This window comes from Eucalyptus grandis, chromosome 3, assembly GCF_016545825.1.
Source record: "Eucalyptus grandis isolate ANBG69807.140 chromosome 3, ASM1654582v1, whole genome shotgun sequence".
NCBI classification, from domain to species: Eukaryota; Viridiplantae; Streptophyta; class Magnoliopsida; order Myrtales; family Myrtaceae; genus Eucalyptus; species Eucalyptus grandis.
In genome coordinates, this window is record NC_052614.1 from 57,283,237 (window position 1) to 57,304,581 (window position 21,345).

Consider the following 21,345-nt stretch of genomic DNA (forward strand, 5'->3'; position numbering starts at 1 on the left):
ATGAAGTTAGTATTGTGAAGTTTAAAAACAACTAGACAATTCAAATCTATATTGTCTCCTATCAAATCCCAACGAGGAGAATGCCAAGAAATCCATCACAACTTTGAACAACACTTTGCCAAGCCCGCATCATAAGTTCCATTTCCTAATCCGAGGAGTCTCAAATTTTGTAACCTCTCAAACTCTTCATGTTTAATCTCTATGTGGTAATTCAATCCATCTAGCTTAATCGCTTGAACCTTGTCCTTCCTCTACAAGTAAAATTTTGCAATGATATGAAGAAGTTTGTCAACTTTTAACCACAATGTTTACAACTCTAATGTGCAGGAAAAAAATAATAAAATTTCTAGACAAAAAGGAATCCATAATACCAGGATATACAACTTCTATTTAAAAATGGGACCTTTCTTACTCACCTTTTTGCTTTTTATGATTCCAAGTGCCTCGTCTGCAACCCACAACCTACTCTGCTTTCTTGGGTTGGATGGACTTTCTTGACTGACAATATGCTTTCCCAAGTTTATGAGTTGATTATGCATCCGAAACTTATCATTATCTAATATCTTTATCAAGCACTTCTTGATAAGAACTTCAATTCCTCTTGTGGGATAAAATTTACAGTTCGCCCATATGTAAGTTGCATCGTCTTCTTCTCATTGAAAAGGAAGCATGCTATATCAAGAAAAATTTGTTTATGCTCATATTCTAGGTCATCATAGCTAATCCTCAACTTATCAAGAATCTTTTTCTCAGGTTCTTCACTTAACCTGACCAACATTTCATTCCAAAATTTTTTGTCTTTCCCCTTAAGTAACGAACCCACGACTTCGATAGACAAAGGAAGCCCTTCCATAAGGGAGACAATTTTACTTGAAAGGTCACTATAATGATCCAAAGGAATGTCTCTATCAAAGGCATGCCGACAAAAAAGCTGAAGTGCAAGAACATCATCCATCTTTAGCATCTCATAGTGTTGAATATCACCTTCAAATCCCCTATCTTGCAAAATATCTTTTTCTCTTGATGTAATGATTATCCTAGATCCTCGATGTAATTTGGAATTTCCTATTAGATTCTTAATGGGCACTTTCTCATCAACATCATCTAGAACCACAAGGACCTTCTTATTGCTAAGTGTCGCTCCAATCCTCCTCATTCCTTCTTCACTATCTTCAATTTTTTCTATAGATCTAGAACCACCAATGTCGGATAGTAATTTCTTTTGCAAATGGACGATGCCCTCCTTGATTGACCTTTCTCGAATGTTCTCAAGGAAGCTACAACACTTTCCAAAATGGGAACATAATTTATTGAAGACAACCTTGGCAATAGTTGTTTTACCTGTACCACCCATTCCATAAATTTCAATGAGCCGCACATCAAATTGTTTGACATCTAATAATTCTATCAAGTCTTTTACCCGATCATCATGTCCAACTAAATGTTTAGGTACTGATTTTTGTTTTATCCTCAGCTCCTCCAAAACCTTTTCAACAACCAACTTGACAATAGTTGCTTGGCTGCCATGTATAAAAGCGCTTTCATTAGCTGACCAGATCAGTTACATGCCCATGCATCACCCATGGGTTTGTCAAAATTATAACTTAAGAAAATTGAAGTACATCAAGAACGATCTCTAAGTACACTGAAAAATCAGTATATGTTAATTAAGTAGAATTCACATGATACTCTTTTCATATATTATTAGACAATTTTTTTATGACTATAGTATTGGTTTACATGATGGCAAAGTTACCAAGTGGCTATTATATCATGCATAAGCAAAAATTTGGCATTTATAGCTAAGCCTAGAAAACATTTCAACACTCGTAATAGGAGAATCATGATCCGAGATAATGTGGACAAATGGAACGTCATCCATTGAACATCTGCAGTTTGGTGAAGAAAAATAAAATCCCGATTCCTGTAACTATTTCCCAGCGCCAGCAGGATAGTTGTTGTAATAATTTTATTGCTCAACTTATGCATGAAAGTCTTCTATGAATCTGATTATGAAAATAATAAGGCACTTAAAGAACCACGTCACATTAAGATTCATTCAAAATTGAAAATCGAGGAACCAGACTCCCATGGGGTTAGTGTGGTGGTTAGAGAATGGACATCTCTTCGTGGATTAGGCAAACAACACTGTTTTGATTCTCCACATCATCAAGTGAATATTTTCCTATGTTTGGCCCACCAATCTGGGTTTTGGCTTGCGGCTTTTCTGTTTCATTGAGTTAGTAGGATAAGTCATTGTTTCAGAATTTCCTATCTACTGTGTTCTTCCTTGTCCATATAAAAAACAAAATGGAGTGGCCATGTCAATTTGCTTTCCACTAACTCCATTTTTTGGTTAAAAATCCAAGATTTTCAAGCGATCTTTCTAGCACATTTGACAATGTAACCCAAGAGCTCAAGAGATTGCCAAATCTAAATCGTCCAAAAACAGTTCATTTACGTTGGTGAAGGTAAGCGGCCGCCCATAATGCTATAATAATGCATACTAGGTGTTAATACACTACATACTATTACATTTAAATTGATCGATTGACAGCTAAATTGTGCATTCTTATTGATGAATAATGATAAGCTAATTAGCCATGTGGTCCTTTCCACCTTTATTACTTGGGAAAATTAACCATATTTTTCTTTGTTAAATTGCATCTATTGCCTGACTTATTAGTCCAGTTGCCACTTTCTAATCAGAATTACCCTCACCACTCTCCTTGACTTCAGCCGCCGTCCGTCCTCGGCTGCTGTCTACCGGTGCGCTACTTGTACCGGCGTGAACTGCTGGCATCCACTACACCGTTTGTCCTTCTCTCTCTCTCTCTTGCTCTATGAATTTGCGGACTCACCAAAATCAGAGGCCTCCGCGTCGTCACCGACCTCGGATTAGAGGCCTGCAACGGCCATCACTACAGCCTGGTCCAGATCAAGGTTGCCCGGCCTCGAGATGGACCTCCCACGACCACTGCAGAGCTCGAGGCCCCGAGATGACGCCCTCGTATTCTTTACATGTTCTCAGAAAGCTCTCGATTCTATTGAATATTTAGACATTATTTTTTTCACCGAATCTTAGTTTTCTTGTGCGATTGGTGTTTCTTGAGGCGCACTCAGAAATTTATAAAATGAAGTTGGCACCGGAGGCGATCCCAGATTTTGTTGATCTAATTCCCTTGAAAACCTCACGAGTGTAAATAGATTTTTTGGGTCGAAATTAGTGATGATGCAGATCAATATGGCAGCAAAATCTGAAATTGATTTTGGTAGGGATCTTATAAAAGCTTCACATATTTTCCGTCAAGAAAAAGAATAAAGAAATCATTGGACAGGGCAACATTTTATCCCTTAGAACAGAAAAAAAAAAAAAATAGGTAGGGATCTTTAAAAATGTTACCTTTGATCCTTTTTCACCTTCCATCCCTTAATTTCGTCAACCTTCGCAAGAGCCTCTCTCCATGCCTCGACTTCCTTGGGAGACTCCTTCTCATGCCTCGAAAAGTCTTCAATGTACCTTTGAGTCTTAAGCTTGACATCATCAGGTTCCACATGAAAAAAAATGGGAAGGATGCATTTTTGACCCTCTGATTGGGACAAATTCTGTCTTATGTGCACAAGCTCACGAAGGCACCATTTACTGGAAGCATAAGTCGGAGAGAAGATGGGTATGTAGATTATGGAGTTGTCAATAGCACGTAGAATGTTTTCACCAATCAATTCGCCGACGCGGAGTTCATCTTCATCCCTGAATACACGGACCCCAACATCTTCCAAGCCATGATAGAGGAAGTCGGTGAATTCATTTCGAGTGTCAGGTCCTCTGAAACTTAGAAACACTTGATACTCGCTTTCTAATTCCTGTGCAACATCACTATTTGTTCCAGCCTCTGAGTTTGCCATAGCTAGGAAGCTTATTCCTTCCGGATATCTCTCACCCCTAAAGAGAAAAAGAGGAGGTTGTGGTGTGGCCCGGATAAGAAATGAGCTGAAGTTTTGGATATGAACTAGGCAAGTGAGTGCCAATACCTAAAATACTTGGCCGACTTACTTTATAGTCAAACGTAATTGGTTATTTCCCACCTAAGGTTCTGCTTTAGCAAGGACTTCTTAAATAGTCTGGAAATTTTTAAAGACTACTTGGGAGACCATAAATGCCAATCAGAAGTTCTTTTATTTGGTTTGGGATAAAGGCATCAGTCCTTCAATAATTGCAAACCGTTAGATCAAATCTCTTATTTATTTGTTTAGTTATTTGTGCAATTGGACTTATAAACTGCATACTTTTTGTTCGAGTTGATTCTTCAATTAAAATTATAAACGGAGATGCTGATGTTCCACCTTATGGGAAGGATAGCGCAGTCAGGTGGCAAGGGCTGCGGCCCTCGTTCAAGTCTTCAGAAAGGGGGCGGCCCTCACCCAAATTTGAGGCGAGGTTCATCACTCCCGCTTGCATGCTGAAGAAGATTGAAGAGGGCGCTTTGCTGGATTGTAAGGCGGTGGACATCGCAAAGCTTAGGGACGTGTAGAGGCATATGTTGATGGACAGCCTGTGGAAGAAGACCGGAGAGGACAATCTCTCACTTCTTCAAAAGCTTCTTGACCGAGTGGAGAGGACCGAGGTGAGCGAAGAATGCGACCCTATAATTATAAACAAAACTAAAAGGATTTAAATGCATTTCTCATGATTTTTGTGAATCGATTTAGCTATTACAGAGTGAACTCGTCTTTAGGCAAAACAAATGCAATCCACACTGCAACAAACTACTTTTAGATGGAGAGGCGTGCATTTTCTTTTTTCTCTTTCCTTTTCAGATTAAAATTTTAAAAACAGCTTCTTAAATTAAAATTGCCACATACATGTCACGTCAAATGTTGACGATCGACTCAGCATTTCCATTTGCATTTTTAATGAAAAGATCAACTCGTAAAAAATAACTATATAGTTTAGGAACTCAATGGCCTTGAAAATGTTGAGGGACTTGATTAAATATTTTGCAACAGTTTAGGGAGTTTCTATGCCTTCATATATTTTTATCTCTGCATGTAATAAAGCTCATTAATCAACTTTCACAAAGCATCATCAAGAACTGTTGCTGGAATGATATTTTTTGAAGCTTTGAAGCTTTAATGACCGCTTGTAATCACCACTCATTGTTGTAGGGAAGACATTTTGCATTACTACATTACTTTCCACGGAGAGATGGGGGTTCAAATCCCCAACTTCTTGGGAGAGTTGGGATAAGAATGATTTAATTTTAGGTGTGAGTTTCAACTCTCACGTTAAGGTAAAAGTCTGAGACTAAGAGTTAAAGTAGGAGTAAAGTAGAATTGACAAAAAAATAAAAATAAAACTATTTTGGGGCAATTTATACGCATAAGATATTAATAACAATTCATTGATGAGAATTCCAAAAATCACGCCTGTTTTACAACATTCGTTGACGTTATTTCAAAATAAAGTCTACTTAAGTTATGACATAATGTTTAACGCATGCAAAGAACCTCATTGTAGCTTTTCGCAATTATTTTGGGGTTAGTTCATCTCTCCCTTCTTCCTCCGCGTTTCCATGTAATGTCTCAGGAAATAGAAAGAGTGTGCCACAAATAATGATTAGGGATTAGTCTACAGTTGCCCTTGAACACAGAAGTAGAGGTGCCAACATGCACAGGGTACCTAATTCTTCTAGTCACTTTGGGCGCGCATGACAACCATTATGTTTCAGAAATAGTTTCTGGAACGGAAATAGATTTTTCTATTTATATTTCTAAAAGAGTTTCTAAGCAAAAATAACCATTTGATAACAATACAAAATTTCTACTCTAAAAATAGAAATTTGTTTAATAACGACACAAAATTTCTTTCTTTCCGGGTTGCGGCGGCGACCGGCGGAGACCAGTGATTGGTGGCAAACGACAACCGCGTGGGTGGCCGATGGCGCCTGGCAACCGATGGTGACCGGTGACTGCGGTGGCGGGCAGGCGACCGACGGCCGACGGCGGCGACCGATGACCGACGGCGGCGGTGGCGACCGTGACCGATGGCGGCGGCGATAACCCGTGATCGGCGACGGCAACCAGCGATCGGCGGCGGTGGTGGTGGCAATGGCAGCAACCGACGGCCAACAATGGCAGCAACCGGCAACCGGCGACAACGGCAGCGGCGACTGGCGACCGGCAACCGATGTGATGACCGGCGATCGGCGGCAGCGGCGATCTACGACTGGCAGCGGCGACTAACGACCGGCGACCGGCGGCGGGCGACAGGCAATGGGCAGCGGTGGGCGGCGACCCGGGGGAGGAGGAGGAGGAGGCAAGACGTCGTAGAAGAGATGAGAGTTACCGAAATTAGGGTTTGCGGGAGAAATTATTTTTTATTTCTGTTTCAGAAATAGAGAAGTAGATTTTTCTATTTCTGATTTCTCTTCCAAACCTATTTTTTTTAATATAAATCTATTCTAAAAATAGAAAAACGTAATAGGTTTATCAAACGGATTTCTCTTCCAGAAACTGGTTTGGAATAGAAAAACTATTTATGGAACAGAAATTTGGGTTATCATGCACCCCTTTGCGACTGCAACCCTAATCATATCGTGCCCTCACATGCCCTTATTTAAGCTCACCAAAAAGAACGAATCTCTGCATTATAAATTCTTAGCTCTTCAACTTGCTCCTAAAGTTTCTTTCTTTCTTTTTTGCGAGACGGTTTTCTCACAACTAAATGTTGGACGAGTTATTTTTTACATGTCGTTTAAGGCAATGCCAAGCAGGGAAGGTTGGTCTTGGTTTGTCTCTTTTGTGCAATTGCCAGGACATGAACAGAATGCAGTAAAATGGATTAGTTTATATGGTTCTGGCAGCTCATAACATGGTGGAGAAGGGGAGCCAAATCCTGCGAACATTGAATAGTCAAAAGTCGTAAGTGTTAAAGAGGGATGTCATTTTTCTGTTGTGGACTGCGAGGCATGTGCACTGTTTTTTTGTTAAAAAAAGAGCTGGATTTTACCCGTTATTTAATTAATTAATCTGCCTCTAATGAGACAAAATGCCAGCAAGTTTTTGCACAATTTCGTACTCTCAAGTGGTCTTGTCCATAAGTAAGGATGTTAGTCCCAGCATACCTTGCATTTTTTGGACGCTTTATTTTTTAAATGAAGCGCGCCGGACTTTTCAACAAGCGAAATTTTTTCTGGACTTGTTGGAAGACCGTAAAGGCAAATTTGCTGCTAATCAGATAAGTTCACAATTATTTTCCTTTTTGGCTTAATAAGATACATGTGCAAGCCCATAGGTCCAGGGTTGCATTCCCTGAAAATAAATGGAGGTCCCATCTTCTGAGAATTATATGTAGCTTTCTACGGATGTCTCTGCGGATAAATAATCTCATAAGTAATCATTACTGACTCTAGTGTTCGGGATATGTTTGTAAAAGATATTAAGGTGAAAATAAGAAATTAGTCATCTATTATATTGCATTACCGACACATGATATACACCAATCAAGACTACATTAATTTATGCCCATATATGAAGTAATAATGTCATTGGTTTCGTGGGCTAATGACGTAGTCAAGGAGTTTCAAGAATTTCCAAATGGTCCACAAAACAATGGTTCTGTTAAGTATGTTGATGTCCGATTCGGAAGGAGTTGATTTTCATGGCAGTCTTAAAGCCGAATGTTTCAAGCAAAATGCAATTATGAAACTTGGATCTACTTCAGAGCAAAATTGAGAGGTGACTTTACAAAGCAGTAGCTGAACGAGACGCAACTTGTTTACACCATATCGACTACATCATATTAAGAATAAAAAACAATTGACAAGCCACTAATGCAATCGAATCGAATTATCTAAATGAATAATGATAACGTGTCTTCCCTCTTATTTTTAACTCTCCTAAATTGCTTTTACATTACATATTACGCCCTCGTTGAATGACCACGCAAATTTTTTCCCTCTTATTTTGGTCATAATTATGTAAACTACTTCATCTTTTCTTTAGTTCCGTTTTTTCTACAGACCAAACTAGTCTAGTCCCCATCCCCCACCCCCCCCCAAAAAAAAAAAAAAAACAAACAAACAAAAAAACAAACGCATGAAAAATAAGTTAAGAAAAAAATAGCATGTTTCTCATAAAAAGAAGAAGAGAAAACCGAGTTGAACCGAATCGGGTTTTCGTTTGGGTCATATTCAGTTCAGATCACGATTCCACTCACTCCGTCAATTTGGTTTGGTTCGGATTTCTTGAAACCCGAACTAAATTGAACCATTAATAACCCTTCTTGTGACCTTCCAGATATGTGACTGCTAGATGAATTCCAGATTTCAGAGGAGTCAGGTACCAAAGGGTCAGAGCCTGGTTAACTGGCAAATTGCGAAGACAAAGCCATACCAGAGTTTGTGCCTTTCTCTTCAGCTGCATCATTCGAAGCATTGATGTTACTTATATATCCCCTGACTCTTCTCATGGCATGCTGGTGCCACGACTCATGAAGATACGGCTATAAGATCCAATTAAACCGAGACAAGAGAAAGGAACAACATCATATTAGAGAGTGAGCAAAGAAAAGATAACAATTAAGTTTATCCCTAGTGAATTAAATTGTGAGGTAGCTGAAAAAACTGTAACGAAGATGAAGTATGCAGTCAGATTGCCCCATTTGGTTCAGTTTTTGCAAGGAGTCCATTTGGAAAAATACAAAACGTTTAGCATTTCGAATATTTAAAGCCCAATATAGCTACAGACCTACTTTAAACTTTCAACATTTTGGAAATGCAAGTCCATTGTCACAATTCATCTTCTTCCTCAGCATCACGGGAGTAAAGAAGAAGAAACGATAGGCCTTCAAAACCAGATCATTTTCTTGACGACATTACGTATGGAAGGAGAAAGTGCCAAGCAACAACTTCCTTTCAAATAGGACATATCAGTCCCATTAAAATTCTTTCAGGTCTGCGACTTCAGAAAAGCTAGATATAACTTAACTGTCATCCTTGGAAAAGAGTAAGCAACTTTAATATCCTCACGGTCTCAAGTAGAAATCCATGAACTATGTATGAAGTAATTGAAATGACTGATCACTCTGTTTATCTGAAAATAAAACGATAGCAATCACCCAATATGGTACCAATGGAGGCCACGGACCATGAATTTGTCCAAAATTGGGAAAGGCAACTTTCCAATGAAGTAATTCTCCGAAATATCACTAGTGTAAGAGTTGAAAATACTTCATAATGGTGGCGTAACTTTGGATCCATATTTTTGTACCTAATTGAAGAGAATATCACACAACACTAATCCTTAGCAAAGGCACCCTAAAAAAGCAAATAAAAGATGACCACCTCTTCTAGAACTCCTGGTAAGAAGGTACAAGAAATCTTTTCTGGCCTTTACGATGGTCTTGGTAACTGAACACACGAACCTGAGGATGACCCTAAGCAAACTTTATTGCTTCCCCTTGCCTTGGGAACGTGGTCCATATATTCTTCATACGGTTGAAAGAAAAAGGAAACTGGTTATTCGGCTATCAAAATGCAAACGCGGTGCAGGTGTTAAAGTGGGATTCTGAAGGTATGAGCAGTTCAATTAAAATAGTAGAAGAAGAAAGCAAAAGCAGGACATAAAACGTTCCGCCTCAGATGCAGGTTGTCCAGGAGAATCGTGACGTTTCTAATGGAAAAGCGAGGAAGATACAAAGCCAGATATCTTAAAGGAAAAGTCACTGAAGTGGAAGCAAAGTGCATGTGCAGGGAATACGATAAAACATACGAGGACCTTAGCTTTTATGAACATTGTGCAGCGTGATCAACCCATGTCTCATTCAGCAATCGCAGCAAACTAGATGGTCTTTTGGGAGGCACCGGGAGACCCGTAGAACACCACTGGAGAAATATGCATCCCTCACCATTGGCTGGACTTGCGTGCTCTAATTGTTGTTGAGCCAATTTGAGAAGTTAAAAATGGAAACTCAATCAGCATTCGCCATGACAAGCACTAAATATGGAGCTTGAGTCTTATAGCGATGGACAGCTGGTTATAACTCAATAAACTGGCTTTCCTCAACAGCAGCCTTAGTTGATTCTTTGATGATCCTGGTGTGAGAGCCCTCAATGTATAGTCTGCCATTTACGGAGCTTCCCTCCTGCCATTTCCTTCTAAATCTCTTCCTCTCTCTCTCCCGTGGCCTATTCTGATCAAATCCATAACAAGTGTCACAAAGGGAGCTCGGAATAGCCAAAACAGAATAAACCGCAGCATTAATCGCATTCCCCATAATATCCGTCAGTCGATCAATCGCCAGCATTCCCCATTAAAGCAATATGCCACACTGAACGCAGTAACAGACATTTCAGTCCTAATCCACCATGTGCAGTTCGAAAGTTCACTCGAATTTTCCATTGATCGGGAACGAGATTAGCAAATCTAACCGGGAAAACAACAACAAAGAAAGCAAAGGCTCCGAGCATGTGAATGCACTGGGAGGAGAGACGCGCCTGAAGCACTTGAACAATCAGGGTTGGCTTGTCTATATTAAAATATGCGACTTGCAGCGCATGTTAGGGACTACAACACATTATGTGCATTCAGGCATTTATTTAATCGTGTTTGATTGTGCCAACCCAAGTCATGTTTTTATAGAAACTAAATCTTATCCAAAAATTTTCATGAAAATCAAACTGAGGGTTTTAGAAACTTAAATTAATAGGCGAAAGTATGATTTAATATTTAAATATTCTATAAAAAAAATGACAATACATTCTGTTTCACCAAAAATGCGAATTTACTTAGGAAGAGAGATATCTTCCATCTAAAGTTTGATTTTGGTTGTTTTGTGAAAGGAGTTTTGCATTGATTTAACAAGAAATTAATAAGCTCAATGTCGCGACCTTCCCGAAGCGGGTTGGACCACCTAAGGGTTTGGCTAATGGATTACTAAGCCTAAACTTAGCTCGAGCTCTCCCAAGCTCATACCAATTTGCGACTTATGGTTTGAGTTCTTAATATGCAAATGATTTTTATCATGAAGTCGCCACTAATCTATTTTTGGTGGGTCGATTAGAAACCCAAGTAAAGTAATGGGAGAATTACTTCACTCCTACGAACTAGAGATTGAATGAGTTCGGGAACTTGATTACGCTAGATTTCTCTAACGCCCTTTCGGTACCTTTTCTCTTTTATTCAAAAAATATTTGCAGGCAGCTTGAATTGATTTTAATTTATCTTCCTAACACATGAGGCGATCATGCGGGTGCGCAAGCCACTAATTTAACACCCAAGAAAGCGATGAATAAATTGCAGGACTTACCTCATAGCAACGAAAACATTTGCAATACTAGATCAGAATTCACATCGACAGTCCTAGATAGGATTTCTAATTAACACGCGATTTCCTTTTTTTTTCACTTATTTAATGAGGATATAATCCATATGCAATGCAATGCTTCTAATCTAACATGAAATGATATGACATGGCAATATGTCCTAAACTATATGACATAAATAAGCATGCAGTCTATCCTGAAGCATGAAATTGATTTATTATAATTTTTTTTTGTATTTTCCATGAAATTCAAAATTCAATAAATGCAACGGTTAAATATGCAATCTAAATTAACCAAATGACATAATTCTAATGACAAGCAATTTATAACTAAATGAACCTAGCAACAATTACTAGATGACAAGCATTTCATGAACCTAATCCTACATGACATGTGCATGATTTTTTTTTTTTGTAATCCTTTTTGTAATTTTTTATTGAAATTCGAAATAATTACTGAAAATTGACTACAAAACCCGACAAGTTATCCTACTCAAGCTAGGAAATAATTTAGATTAAATCCCATTTTAATTTGGAAACTCATCTTAATTAAGCACCCGTAACATGCAATCTAATATTAAAATAAATCTAACCAGATAAATTCTAAGCATGCGGTCCTAACTATCCTAATTTGTCATGTAATTTGATTTTTTTTTAATGTTTTCCTAAACAAGCATTTATCAAATATAAACATTGTATCCAACAACTCAAGATATTTATCAAATGAAGGATTGAAATAATTGAAAAAATAATCTATCGTCTCACGGATTAAATTAACTATTATTTTAACCCTAAACATCATAACAATCAAGAAAAATCAAAATAATTAGAAAATTGATCCGAAGTCTCTCGGATCAACTTAATAATTATAATGATTTCCGAGCCAAAATATCATCAAAATCAACATAATTAAAAAATGGTCCTAAATCTTACGGACCAAATTAGTAATTATAGTGATTTTTAACAATAATATCCTATTAGCTAATGCCTAAAGCCTCAATTAACATCAAGCATTTTAGTTTATACAGTAACATTGAGAAGAAATTTGGTTAAAGAAAACTACCTAGTTTAGATGATTCGTTTCCAAAACGGGACCGGCAACAAGGGACTCACGAACGGCAGCGATTACACGGCCACGAAGCTTGGGGACCTGCGATTCAGTTACTCGCCTGAGGCTCTACGGGTGGCTTGGGATAAGCTGCAGTGTTTGGTTCGTGCAGGAAACGTCTTTCTCCAAAAGACAAGGGATGACCTGCAACACAAAATTTACGAGGAAGGAAAGTCCTCGTTGAAAGCATAGCTACAGGACTTCACCAGCCAACGTGAATATCCTGCAAAGAAAAGGAAAGTGATCTTTTATTCCTTTTTTATTTACTCTTAATGTGCCCCCCTTTCTCTACGTTGGTGGACTTCAGAAGAACGCTGATTCGCCGGTATTGCAGCTTCTCAATTTAGAATGGTCAAGCTCGAGCTTGGACAGCAGATCGCCGTCATTGCTGGGGATTCCGCGGATGGCGTGTAGAGCTGGAACTTGACGTCAGGGCGGTGCAGGCGGGCGGCGTTGCCGGTGTGGGACACGGGCAACGGCGGAGGCAGGAGCTGTGACGGGCGAGCAGAGGCACGGCTATGGGTGCAGGTGTCGCGGACTGAGAGGCAGCGGCGCGGGCAGCAGCAGCGACGGCGTTCAGGTGGGCTGCTGCAACGGTTGCTGCGGTGGTGGCGACGAGCAGAGGTGGCTGCTGGTTGCAGGTGTCCGGGACGGTGCTGCTAGTGCTCGGGCCAAGACGGTGGCGCGCTCGGAGCTCGCTGGAAGGAGATGCTGGTGCCGGGCAGAGATGCAGCGATGCAGCAGCAGCGGGAGGGTTGCAGGTCACGGATGCGGCGCAGTGAGGTTGGTTGCTTGCTGCACGGCGAGGGCGCGGGATCGCAGCGGTGGCGGACAGACGGAAGCACAGGCAAACGGCGGCGTCTGGAACTCGAGGACGGCGGCGCGGGCTCGCGGCTGAGGCGGTGCGACTGCGAGCAGGTGTCGCAGGGGGTTGCAGGCGCAGTGGACGACGCGGGCTCGCGGGTGAGGCGGAGCAGATGCGGTGACTAGCAGGTGAAGGTGCAGCAGGGCGACAGCTCGGCTGCTGCGGGGCGGCGTTGGGCGCTGGGTCACCGGCGACTCGCGGGTAGCGCGCGGCGGCAAGGCAAGGCAAGGCGGCAGCGAGCAGCAGGGTGCGGCGACCGGCTTGAGTTGCTGCTGCGGCGGCGGTGGCGGCAGGCTCGCCGGTGAGGCGGTAGCACGAGCGGCGAGACGAACCGACTTTACCTTCGGTTTCTCTCTAACGAGACTCTCTATCTCTTTTTTTTTTTTCTTCCGTCTGTATGTCTCTCTGCGGGCCTTTTCATAGATTTTTTCTTAACTCCTCTGGCCTCCTCTTTTCGTTTGCACTCTCAAGCCTTATTTATATAGGCTCAGACTTTTACCGCCTCATGTTGCCGTCGACTTCAGTGTGAATTGAGAACAGCCGCAACTTTTCTTCACGTCCACGTACAAGTTAGCAAGTTGAACCTTGCTTCCCTGTTTCTTGAAGACTCCACTAGCTGCTATAATATATTATAATGTGTGCCCCTTATTTTGACTTTCTTCTCCAGCCGATTTGCTCTCCAGGAAGGAGAGAATTCCTTGCAACAACACACTATAAAACATTATAAAATTGTGACCCCTTTCTCTTGCGTATCTTCTCACGTCCTCCCCATTTTGTGCATGCATGTGCATGCATTAATGAGGGAGAGAAAAAGTGGACGCTCATGGATTCTTTTTTTCTTTGCTTCATGCTTGCGGCTACTTGTCCCTCTCTTCTATAGGATTGCCGCAACTTTTGACTTTCCTTGCTTGTTACTGCTTCTTTCTTCAGCAAATTTCTCGCTGCTTCACCAAGACTGATAACCCACACTTGATAGAGCATATTATATAATATATCATGGGCTCATTTTGCTTCGCCGAATTTGTGCATGCATGCGCATGCATTAATGAGGGAGAGACAACGGACATGCAAGAACTTCCTTCCTCATTTTTTTTTTCTTTTCATTCTTTTGCCTGTTCAGACTAGCAGAGAAAGACCATCATTTTCGCGCATGTAATCGACCGCGAGCCCCTACTTCTTGTTGCCTTTTGATACCGATGCAAATGTAACTACATGAAATGCAATTTTACTATTTTTTTTAGAGGTTAAAGATTAATTCCTAATTTTTTTATGTAATTAATTACTAAATGATTAATTAAAATTTAGGTGTTAACACTCAAAATTTGAAATAAATGAAAGATGAATACTAGAATTTAAGGTGCTGAAAAAGCAAATGCATGAAGAACAAACGAAATTACAGTGAGAACAAATAACGTCATTCACTTGATATTAAGGGTTTAGGTAGAGACTTTATAAAACGTACAATTGTCCAGTTTGTGATTAAATAGCTGTAGGGCCTAATTAGACCGTAACTAGGTGTTTGGTTAGCCTGAGGCAAATGAATTAAGCAAGTATAAGCCTCCGAACACAAATTGATGAAAATGAATTAAAACGGGGAAGAAAAAAAGAAATGTCAAGAACATTGAAAAATCGCATGATTGGAGCATTAGAGTGAGGGGGTTTAATTGTAAATAAAATTTACTCATGAATAATGCTAATTTTGAATGTAATTCGCCTCTCTTTTATGAGATTCTTCGGAGCATACCAACTTTATCTTTGATTGTCCATCCGTACAATGGCTCGTAGCATCGTCTCATATCCGCACCAGTCATCCAGTTTCTCACATAATAATTTCATGCTAAAAGGATCAAATAAATGATAAAAATAATTAAATAATATTTTTTTATTATCAATAATATATTTTTCATGAAAGATGAAAATATTATCGGTTCATTCATTTTTATAAGTGATATATCTTTAAAAATAATTTTTTAAATTAGTCATTTTTCATAAAATAAATAAAATCTAAAATCTAAAATTAAAGGAAGACAAATTTCACTACCAACCCGATAGTGAGACGTGGCAAGCACCTGTTCGAATGAGCGGTGAGATTCCCTTTCGTCAGCTTCTTGGCATTGTAGGCAACCCCAAATCCAAAGTTCAATTGCTCGCATTCAAGAATTCAATGATCTCATCCAGTGACTCCAACCTGTGGCTGAGCTCAGCCGCCTGGGCTCTCAGCACAGAGTTCTCAGCCTAAATGCTCAAGTAATGCTGTGCCCGTGCGGTGATGTTGATGTCGGTCCCGATCCAGTGTTTTCTCCTTGTTCAGCTGGGCGACATGATCCGGCAGATTGTCCAGGTGCTCCTGCTTCCTCATCCAGACTCGTGGTTCTAGATCATCCTCTTCCTCTTCCTCTGGTCCATCACGATCCGTGAGTCCTCCCCGGAGGCTGAGTTCTGAACCAGGGATGAATATGTCCCGCTAGGAGATGCCATTGATGCAGATACAAACTACGGAGTTTTGTAAAATTCTCGTGCTTTGGGCAGAGAATTCTCTCCTTTTCAGAGCCATCAATTGGGGGAGAATATGAAATTAGATCAACACCCCAGATGGTACTTGGCTTCAGATTTATTCAGATGGGGTAGCTATTACATACATTGGCATTGCCATCTCCATTGTTGTCTTGGGAATTGAGACTATCTAACTTGCAACTTAGATGATGAATTTCTCTGCAAAAGCGAAAGAAGTAACATGAGCATTTTGTGAAGCTAGTGCACCTTGAGAAGCCTTTGAATTCCCAATTAATGTGGTAATAGAACTAAGTACTCTACAAAATAGATAACGTGAGGCCACGTGATGCATTATGAATAAGTCCATCAAGTCCTTTTGTGCAGTCAATGCATTGACTTTGTAAGCTTGAGAAGCTGATATTTTGGAACATGAAAAATGTTATTTTGGACCAACAATGTATTCCAACATGAGTCATTCGTTGTTTCAAAAACTTCTTTTTTATGACAAATTATCTTTAAGCAACGAAAATAGAGTAAAAGACTTCAATACAGAAGACAAATAGAAGACAAGATCACTTTACCTGCTAAGCTTAGCATTGCAAGAGGTTAGATTTTGTCTGCATTCCTCTAGTTCTTTTGACGTGTTCCTCAACTAATAACAATGCAAAATAGGAGATAAATACAAGGACTATATCTAGAAAGAAAAGTTAGAAAGTTGAAGAATAAAGAAACCTCTAATTGGAGTGTAGCATTTTCTTTGCCTGCTTGAATGGCTTCCGGTATCAAAGAAAGAAATTTCAAGGTTAAAAGTCAAGAACCATGCGAAGATGCAAGGAGAAGAATGAGAAGATATTTCGCTCTAAGTAGGTGTAAATTCAAGCGCCTTAGAGAAAGTAAGACTAAATATGTTGTCACTGAGAACCATCTACAATAGTAATAATGTTTTGATGAACATGACCAACCTGAGGTTGGATACCTGAACTAAAATGGTTGGGCTGTTCAGAGTTTCCGTCCATGAATTGCAGCAATTGTGAATAAAACAACAAACTTTAATTCACAGAGCTTATTTTTCATGAAAACATCTGCGTCTTCCCTTTCCCTTGAAGGTGGCGAGGAAGAAAAATGCTAATCTTAGGTGTCAAAGTGTGGATTTCTTATAGTCAAAAAAAGGGGGACTAGTACGTTATTTACACTTATAACAGGACACCAATACCCTACCCTATTGGAGAGAAGCTCTAAGCACCACTGAGCATGAGAGTCGAAAGACTTTTGCGTGAAAGCCAGGGCATATTAGCTACTCTCCCCGCCCCCCTTCCTTAATCTGAATATATTTCCTGAGCTCCTCTGGGGTTTAATACCAGCTACCAATCACAAATAAGAGAAATCAGCAATATACTTGCGTGGTCTCTGCTAGTCCCTGATCTCGCAGCTTGGTTACTTCTGCCAGTAGCAGTTCCCTCTCCCCTTCTTCATAGAGCTCTTGGAACCTAAAAGGGCAATCAGTTTGAGCAACAATGTGGTTAAGGAATATCCAACTAGAACAAAGACGTGTCCAAAACCTCACCTCCTTAGTTGATCCAAGAGCCTAATGTTCTCCAAAGCGAAGTGAGTTTACTTCCGGGTTTCGATCAACTTTGGCTAGAAGCAACTGAATCTCTTTAGAAAGTGTTTTGCTCTCCTCGCCTAAGTATACCTCTGCAGTGATTGAACCAATATGGAGAGATTGTTGGAGAAATCTTTCTAAATTATTTTGAAGCTGACAAAATGTTTCCATCAGTCTAGTCTGGAAGCTATGCAGACCCTTGTACTTTGAGTCTCGAAGACTTTCGGATCACCGACTCGAGTTCACAAGACTCAAGACTCAAGACTATTCTCATTGACAGCCTATAATCCAGCGACGAAGGCGATCCAGAACTAAAGTGTTTGGTTGAGGATTTGGTCTTATCGACTGGAGAAGATCACTTGGTTGGATTTGATATAACGGATTATTTATTTGAATTCAAGATCGTTTGAAGATCCGATGATTGACGAAATATTCTTGGAATGTTCTATTCTTGGAAACCAAGATCCTGATTGTATGGGCGAATAGGATTGATGGGCTATCGACATGTTCCTTTAATAGCTCGAATAATCTTCTTGATTGATTCTGTCCAACGGGTAGATTGGAAGAATTCCTTTAGTAAGTGCCAACGGGTATGATGGCATAAAGGAGTATAAAAGGAAGATGTTCCAAGTTGTTCTAGTGCGTGCTCGATAGAAAAATTCCAGAGTCTGAAGCTCCTTGATTATTAGTCAATTCATATTGAGCGAAACTGTATACACAAAGAGAGTCTATACTTAGTGATTCCTTGAGAAAGTGTGATAGATCTTCTACACCGAGAAATCAAGGAAGAACAGTGCTGTAATATCTCTTTGTTCATAGTGGAATCCAGCCGGTGGGGCTGTCATCGGTGCGCGAAGAGTGGACGTAGGCTTGAAACAAGCCGAACTACTATAAACCTTGCGTTCAATTTTCTCTTCCCTACTCTCAGTCTTATCTTGATCGTTGCTTGCTTACTAACGAAGATAGATTGTCTTATTTCTATCAATTGTCCAGTATCGTGCGATTATTGTGAGAAATTATTCTTTATACCTATTCACCCCCCTCTAGGTACTTGTACTAGCCATATCAATTGGTATCAGAGCTCGTGTACTCACGTTATTTGAAGTGTTTTACTTCAGAGTAAAAGATCCATGGCTAGTATGCTAGCTTCAGGGCTGGTGGAAGGGCAAAGCAATACCAGACCACCATACTTTGATTGAAAGGATTACAACATCTGGAAAAACAAGATGAAAGCGTTCCTACGATCAAAGGATCCTCTGGAATGGGACGTTGTAGAAAAATGAATTACTCCTAAAGCTGCATCTGTCTCAGAAAGAGGAAAAGAAATTGTTGAGTCAAGAGAAATGACTCAGAAAGAGATAGCCAAGAGACAAGCACTCGATGCAAAAGCAATTTATTCTTTATATTGTGCTTTGTCACCTATTGAATATAACAGAATATCTTCTTGTGATACAGCAAAAGAAGTCTGGGACAGATTACATATCACTTATGAAGGAACAGATCGAGTGAAGGAGACAAGAATCAACATTCTCCTCGGTCAATACGAAGCCTTCAAAATGAAACCTGGAGAATCTATAACTGACATGTTTAGCTGTTTTACAGAAATTGTAAATGGTCTTGAAAATTAAGGACAACCAATTTCTGATCCCATGAAGGTAAACAAGCTACTACGTGGACTCACCAAGGATTGGAATCACATAAAGACTTCAGTAAGAGAGATGCAAAGAATCATGCCACTATCTGTTGACGAGTTGGTTGGAACTCTTTAGTCTTACAAAGTGGAACGAATTAACGAAGATGAAGATCCAAAAGGTAAGAAGTCCATTGCATTAAAATCAAATGATGATTCTGATGTTACAGATTCTGAAGATGACATGGACGATGAGGAGCTTGCTCTCATGATAAAAAGATTCATAAAGCTGAATAGAAAAGGAAGAAGATTCAACTCAAAGAAACAAAGCTTTCAAAAATAACAGACCAAGTCTGTTGATGATGATGAATCAAACAACGATGTAGTTTGCTTCGAATGTAAGAAAAATGGACACATTAGACCCAACTGTCATCTTCTAAAGAAGAAGAGAGGAAAAGCTAGAAAGTCTCGAAAGGCTCTCAAAGCCGAAACCACGGAGTGATACAGAGTGTGAAGAAAGTGAAGATGAGTATGCCAATTTGTGTCCGATGGCGCAATTAGACTCATACTCAAACTCTGGATCAGACTCAGATAGTGAAATTGAGGTAAGTAATTTTAAAATTCCTGTCAAGGTTTCTAAGTATATTGATGAGCTGTGTTTTAGTCTTAAGACTTCTCTTAAAAGGATTTCCGAACTTAAAAAGGAAAACTCTGCTTTAAAACAACAAGAAAATATTTTGAAAGAAAGAGTCAAATGTTTAGACATAAATGTTTATACTCTTAAAGAAAGTGAAGAAAATATTTTGAAAGAAAATGCTTGAAAGAAAATGCTCTATTAAAAATTGACTCATCAAATATTTCAAAGAAATTTTCAATAGGTTCCGAAAAACTTGAAAAAATTCTTTCAGCTCAAAGACCGTATTTCAATAAGTCTAGTTTAGGTATGACAACAGAAACTATTCCATTGATTGATTTTCCTAAAGTAAAAAAAAGAATTAAGCAAAGACCCTCAAGAGAGGCTTACAAAAATCATTTCAAGAAGGTTTTTGTAAAGTCTGTAGGTTGAAATGCCCTCAAGTGTTTAAAGTGTAATAGCCCGGATCACTTTGAAAAAGAGTGTCCTATGGTTTGGAAACCTGTTAAGAAAACTTGGGCTAATACTGGTTATCTCACTAACACCAATTGACCCAAGAAAATATGGGTACCAAAGAAAGCTTGAGACTCTCATTTGATTGCAGGTCTCCATCAAGAGAAAGGTAAAGTGGTATTTGGACAGCGGATGTTCAAGACATATGACAGGAGACTCAAATTGCTTTACAAAGCTCATTCAAGTAAATGGTGGAAAAGTGTCATTTGGAGGAAACAGCAAAGGAAGAATTGTGGGATTTGGAACTGTGAAAATTGGAAATCTCACAATAAGTAATGTTTCCTTAGTAGAAGGACTCAATTACAATCTTATCAGCATCAGCCAACTGTGTGATACTGGCTTTAAGATCTTCTTTCAAGAAGGAATATGTTTTGGAACCAGTAAAGACTCTACTCAGTCTTTCAAAGGTCGAAGGCATGGAAATATCTATCTTTTGGATGTAAAACCGGATGAATCGCAATGCTTAATTTCAATCCAAGACGAAGCAAGCTTGTGGCACAGAAAGCTTGATCACATCAACATGAAATAATCAGCCAAAATCTTATCAAAGAAGCTTGTTTGTGGTCTACCCAATCTAACATACCAAAAGTCTGATCTATGCACTCCATGTATATTGGGAAAGCAGGTAAGAAATTCATTTAAGCCAATAAATCATGTCTCTACTAATCATGTACTGCGCAGCTACCGCATATGGATCTCTTCGGACCAACCAGAACCCAGAGCATTGGAGGTAAGAAATATTGCCTAGTAATCGTGGATGATTACTCCCGATTTACTTGGGTATATTTCCTTGCAAGTAAGTCCGAAACCTTCTCGTATTTTGAAAAATTTACTAGAAAAGTTCAAAATGAAAAAGGATGTGTTATTTCAAGTATAAGAACAGACCATGGAGGTGAATTTGAAAATCAAGATTTTACAAAATTTTGTTATGAATCTGGCTTTAAGCATGTGTTCTCCTCTCCATACACTCCTTAGCAAAATGGAGTTGTGGAAAGAAAGAATAGATCTCTTCAAGAAATGGCTAGAACTCTTTTAATTGAAAGTAAGATTTCTTCACGATTTTGGGCCGAGGTCAAGCTTCAATAGCGTGCTATATCATCAATAGAGTCTTTTTAAGACCTATTCTAGAAAAAAAAACCCCTTATGAGTTATTCAAAGGCAAGAAGCCTATTGTTT

The 21,345-nt window shown here is 39.5% G+C and overlaps 1 protein-coding gene and 1 long non-coding RNA gene across 2 annotated transcripts; both read right to left on the bottom strand.

Moving 5' to 3' along the window:
• Positions 1-568: 568 nt before the first annotated feature.
• Positions 569-4,042, bottom strand: LOC120291991 (disease resistance protein RUN1-like). The gene is made up of 2 exons (XM_039309830.1): positions 3,404-4,042; positions 569-1,520 (listed from the first exon to the last, which is right to left on the bottom strand). Exons 1-2 carry the CDS (start codon positions 3,904-3,906, stop codon positions 569-571), a joined length of 1,455 nt encoding a protein of 484 aa, XP_039165764.1. The 5' UTR covers positions 3,907-4,042.
• An 11,705-nt stretch (positions 4,043-15,747) lies between these two features.
• On the bottom strand, positions 15,748-17,254 carry LOC120292272. Its single transcript, XR_005550063.1, has 3 exons — positions 16,371-17,254; positions 15,936-16,008; positions 15,748-15,836 (listed from the first exon to the last, which is right to left on the bottom strand). It is a non-coding gene; the product is annotated as an uncharacterized LOC120292272 (long non-coding RNA).
• Positions 17,255-21,345: the final 4,091 nt, after the last annotated feature.

Coding starts and splice junctions, on each gene's coding strand:
- LOC120291991 (XM_039309830.1), bottom strand. CDS start 3,906: ATGGCAAACTCAGAGGCTGGAACAAATAGTGATGTTGCACAGGAATTA. Junction 1,521..3,403: donor AAGGTGAAAAAGGATCAAAG/GTAACATTTTTA, acceptor TATACATGGCAG/CCAAGCAACTATTGTCAAGT.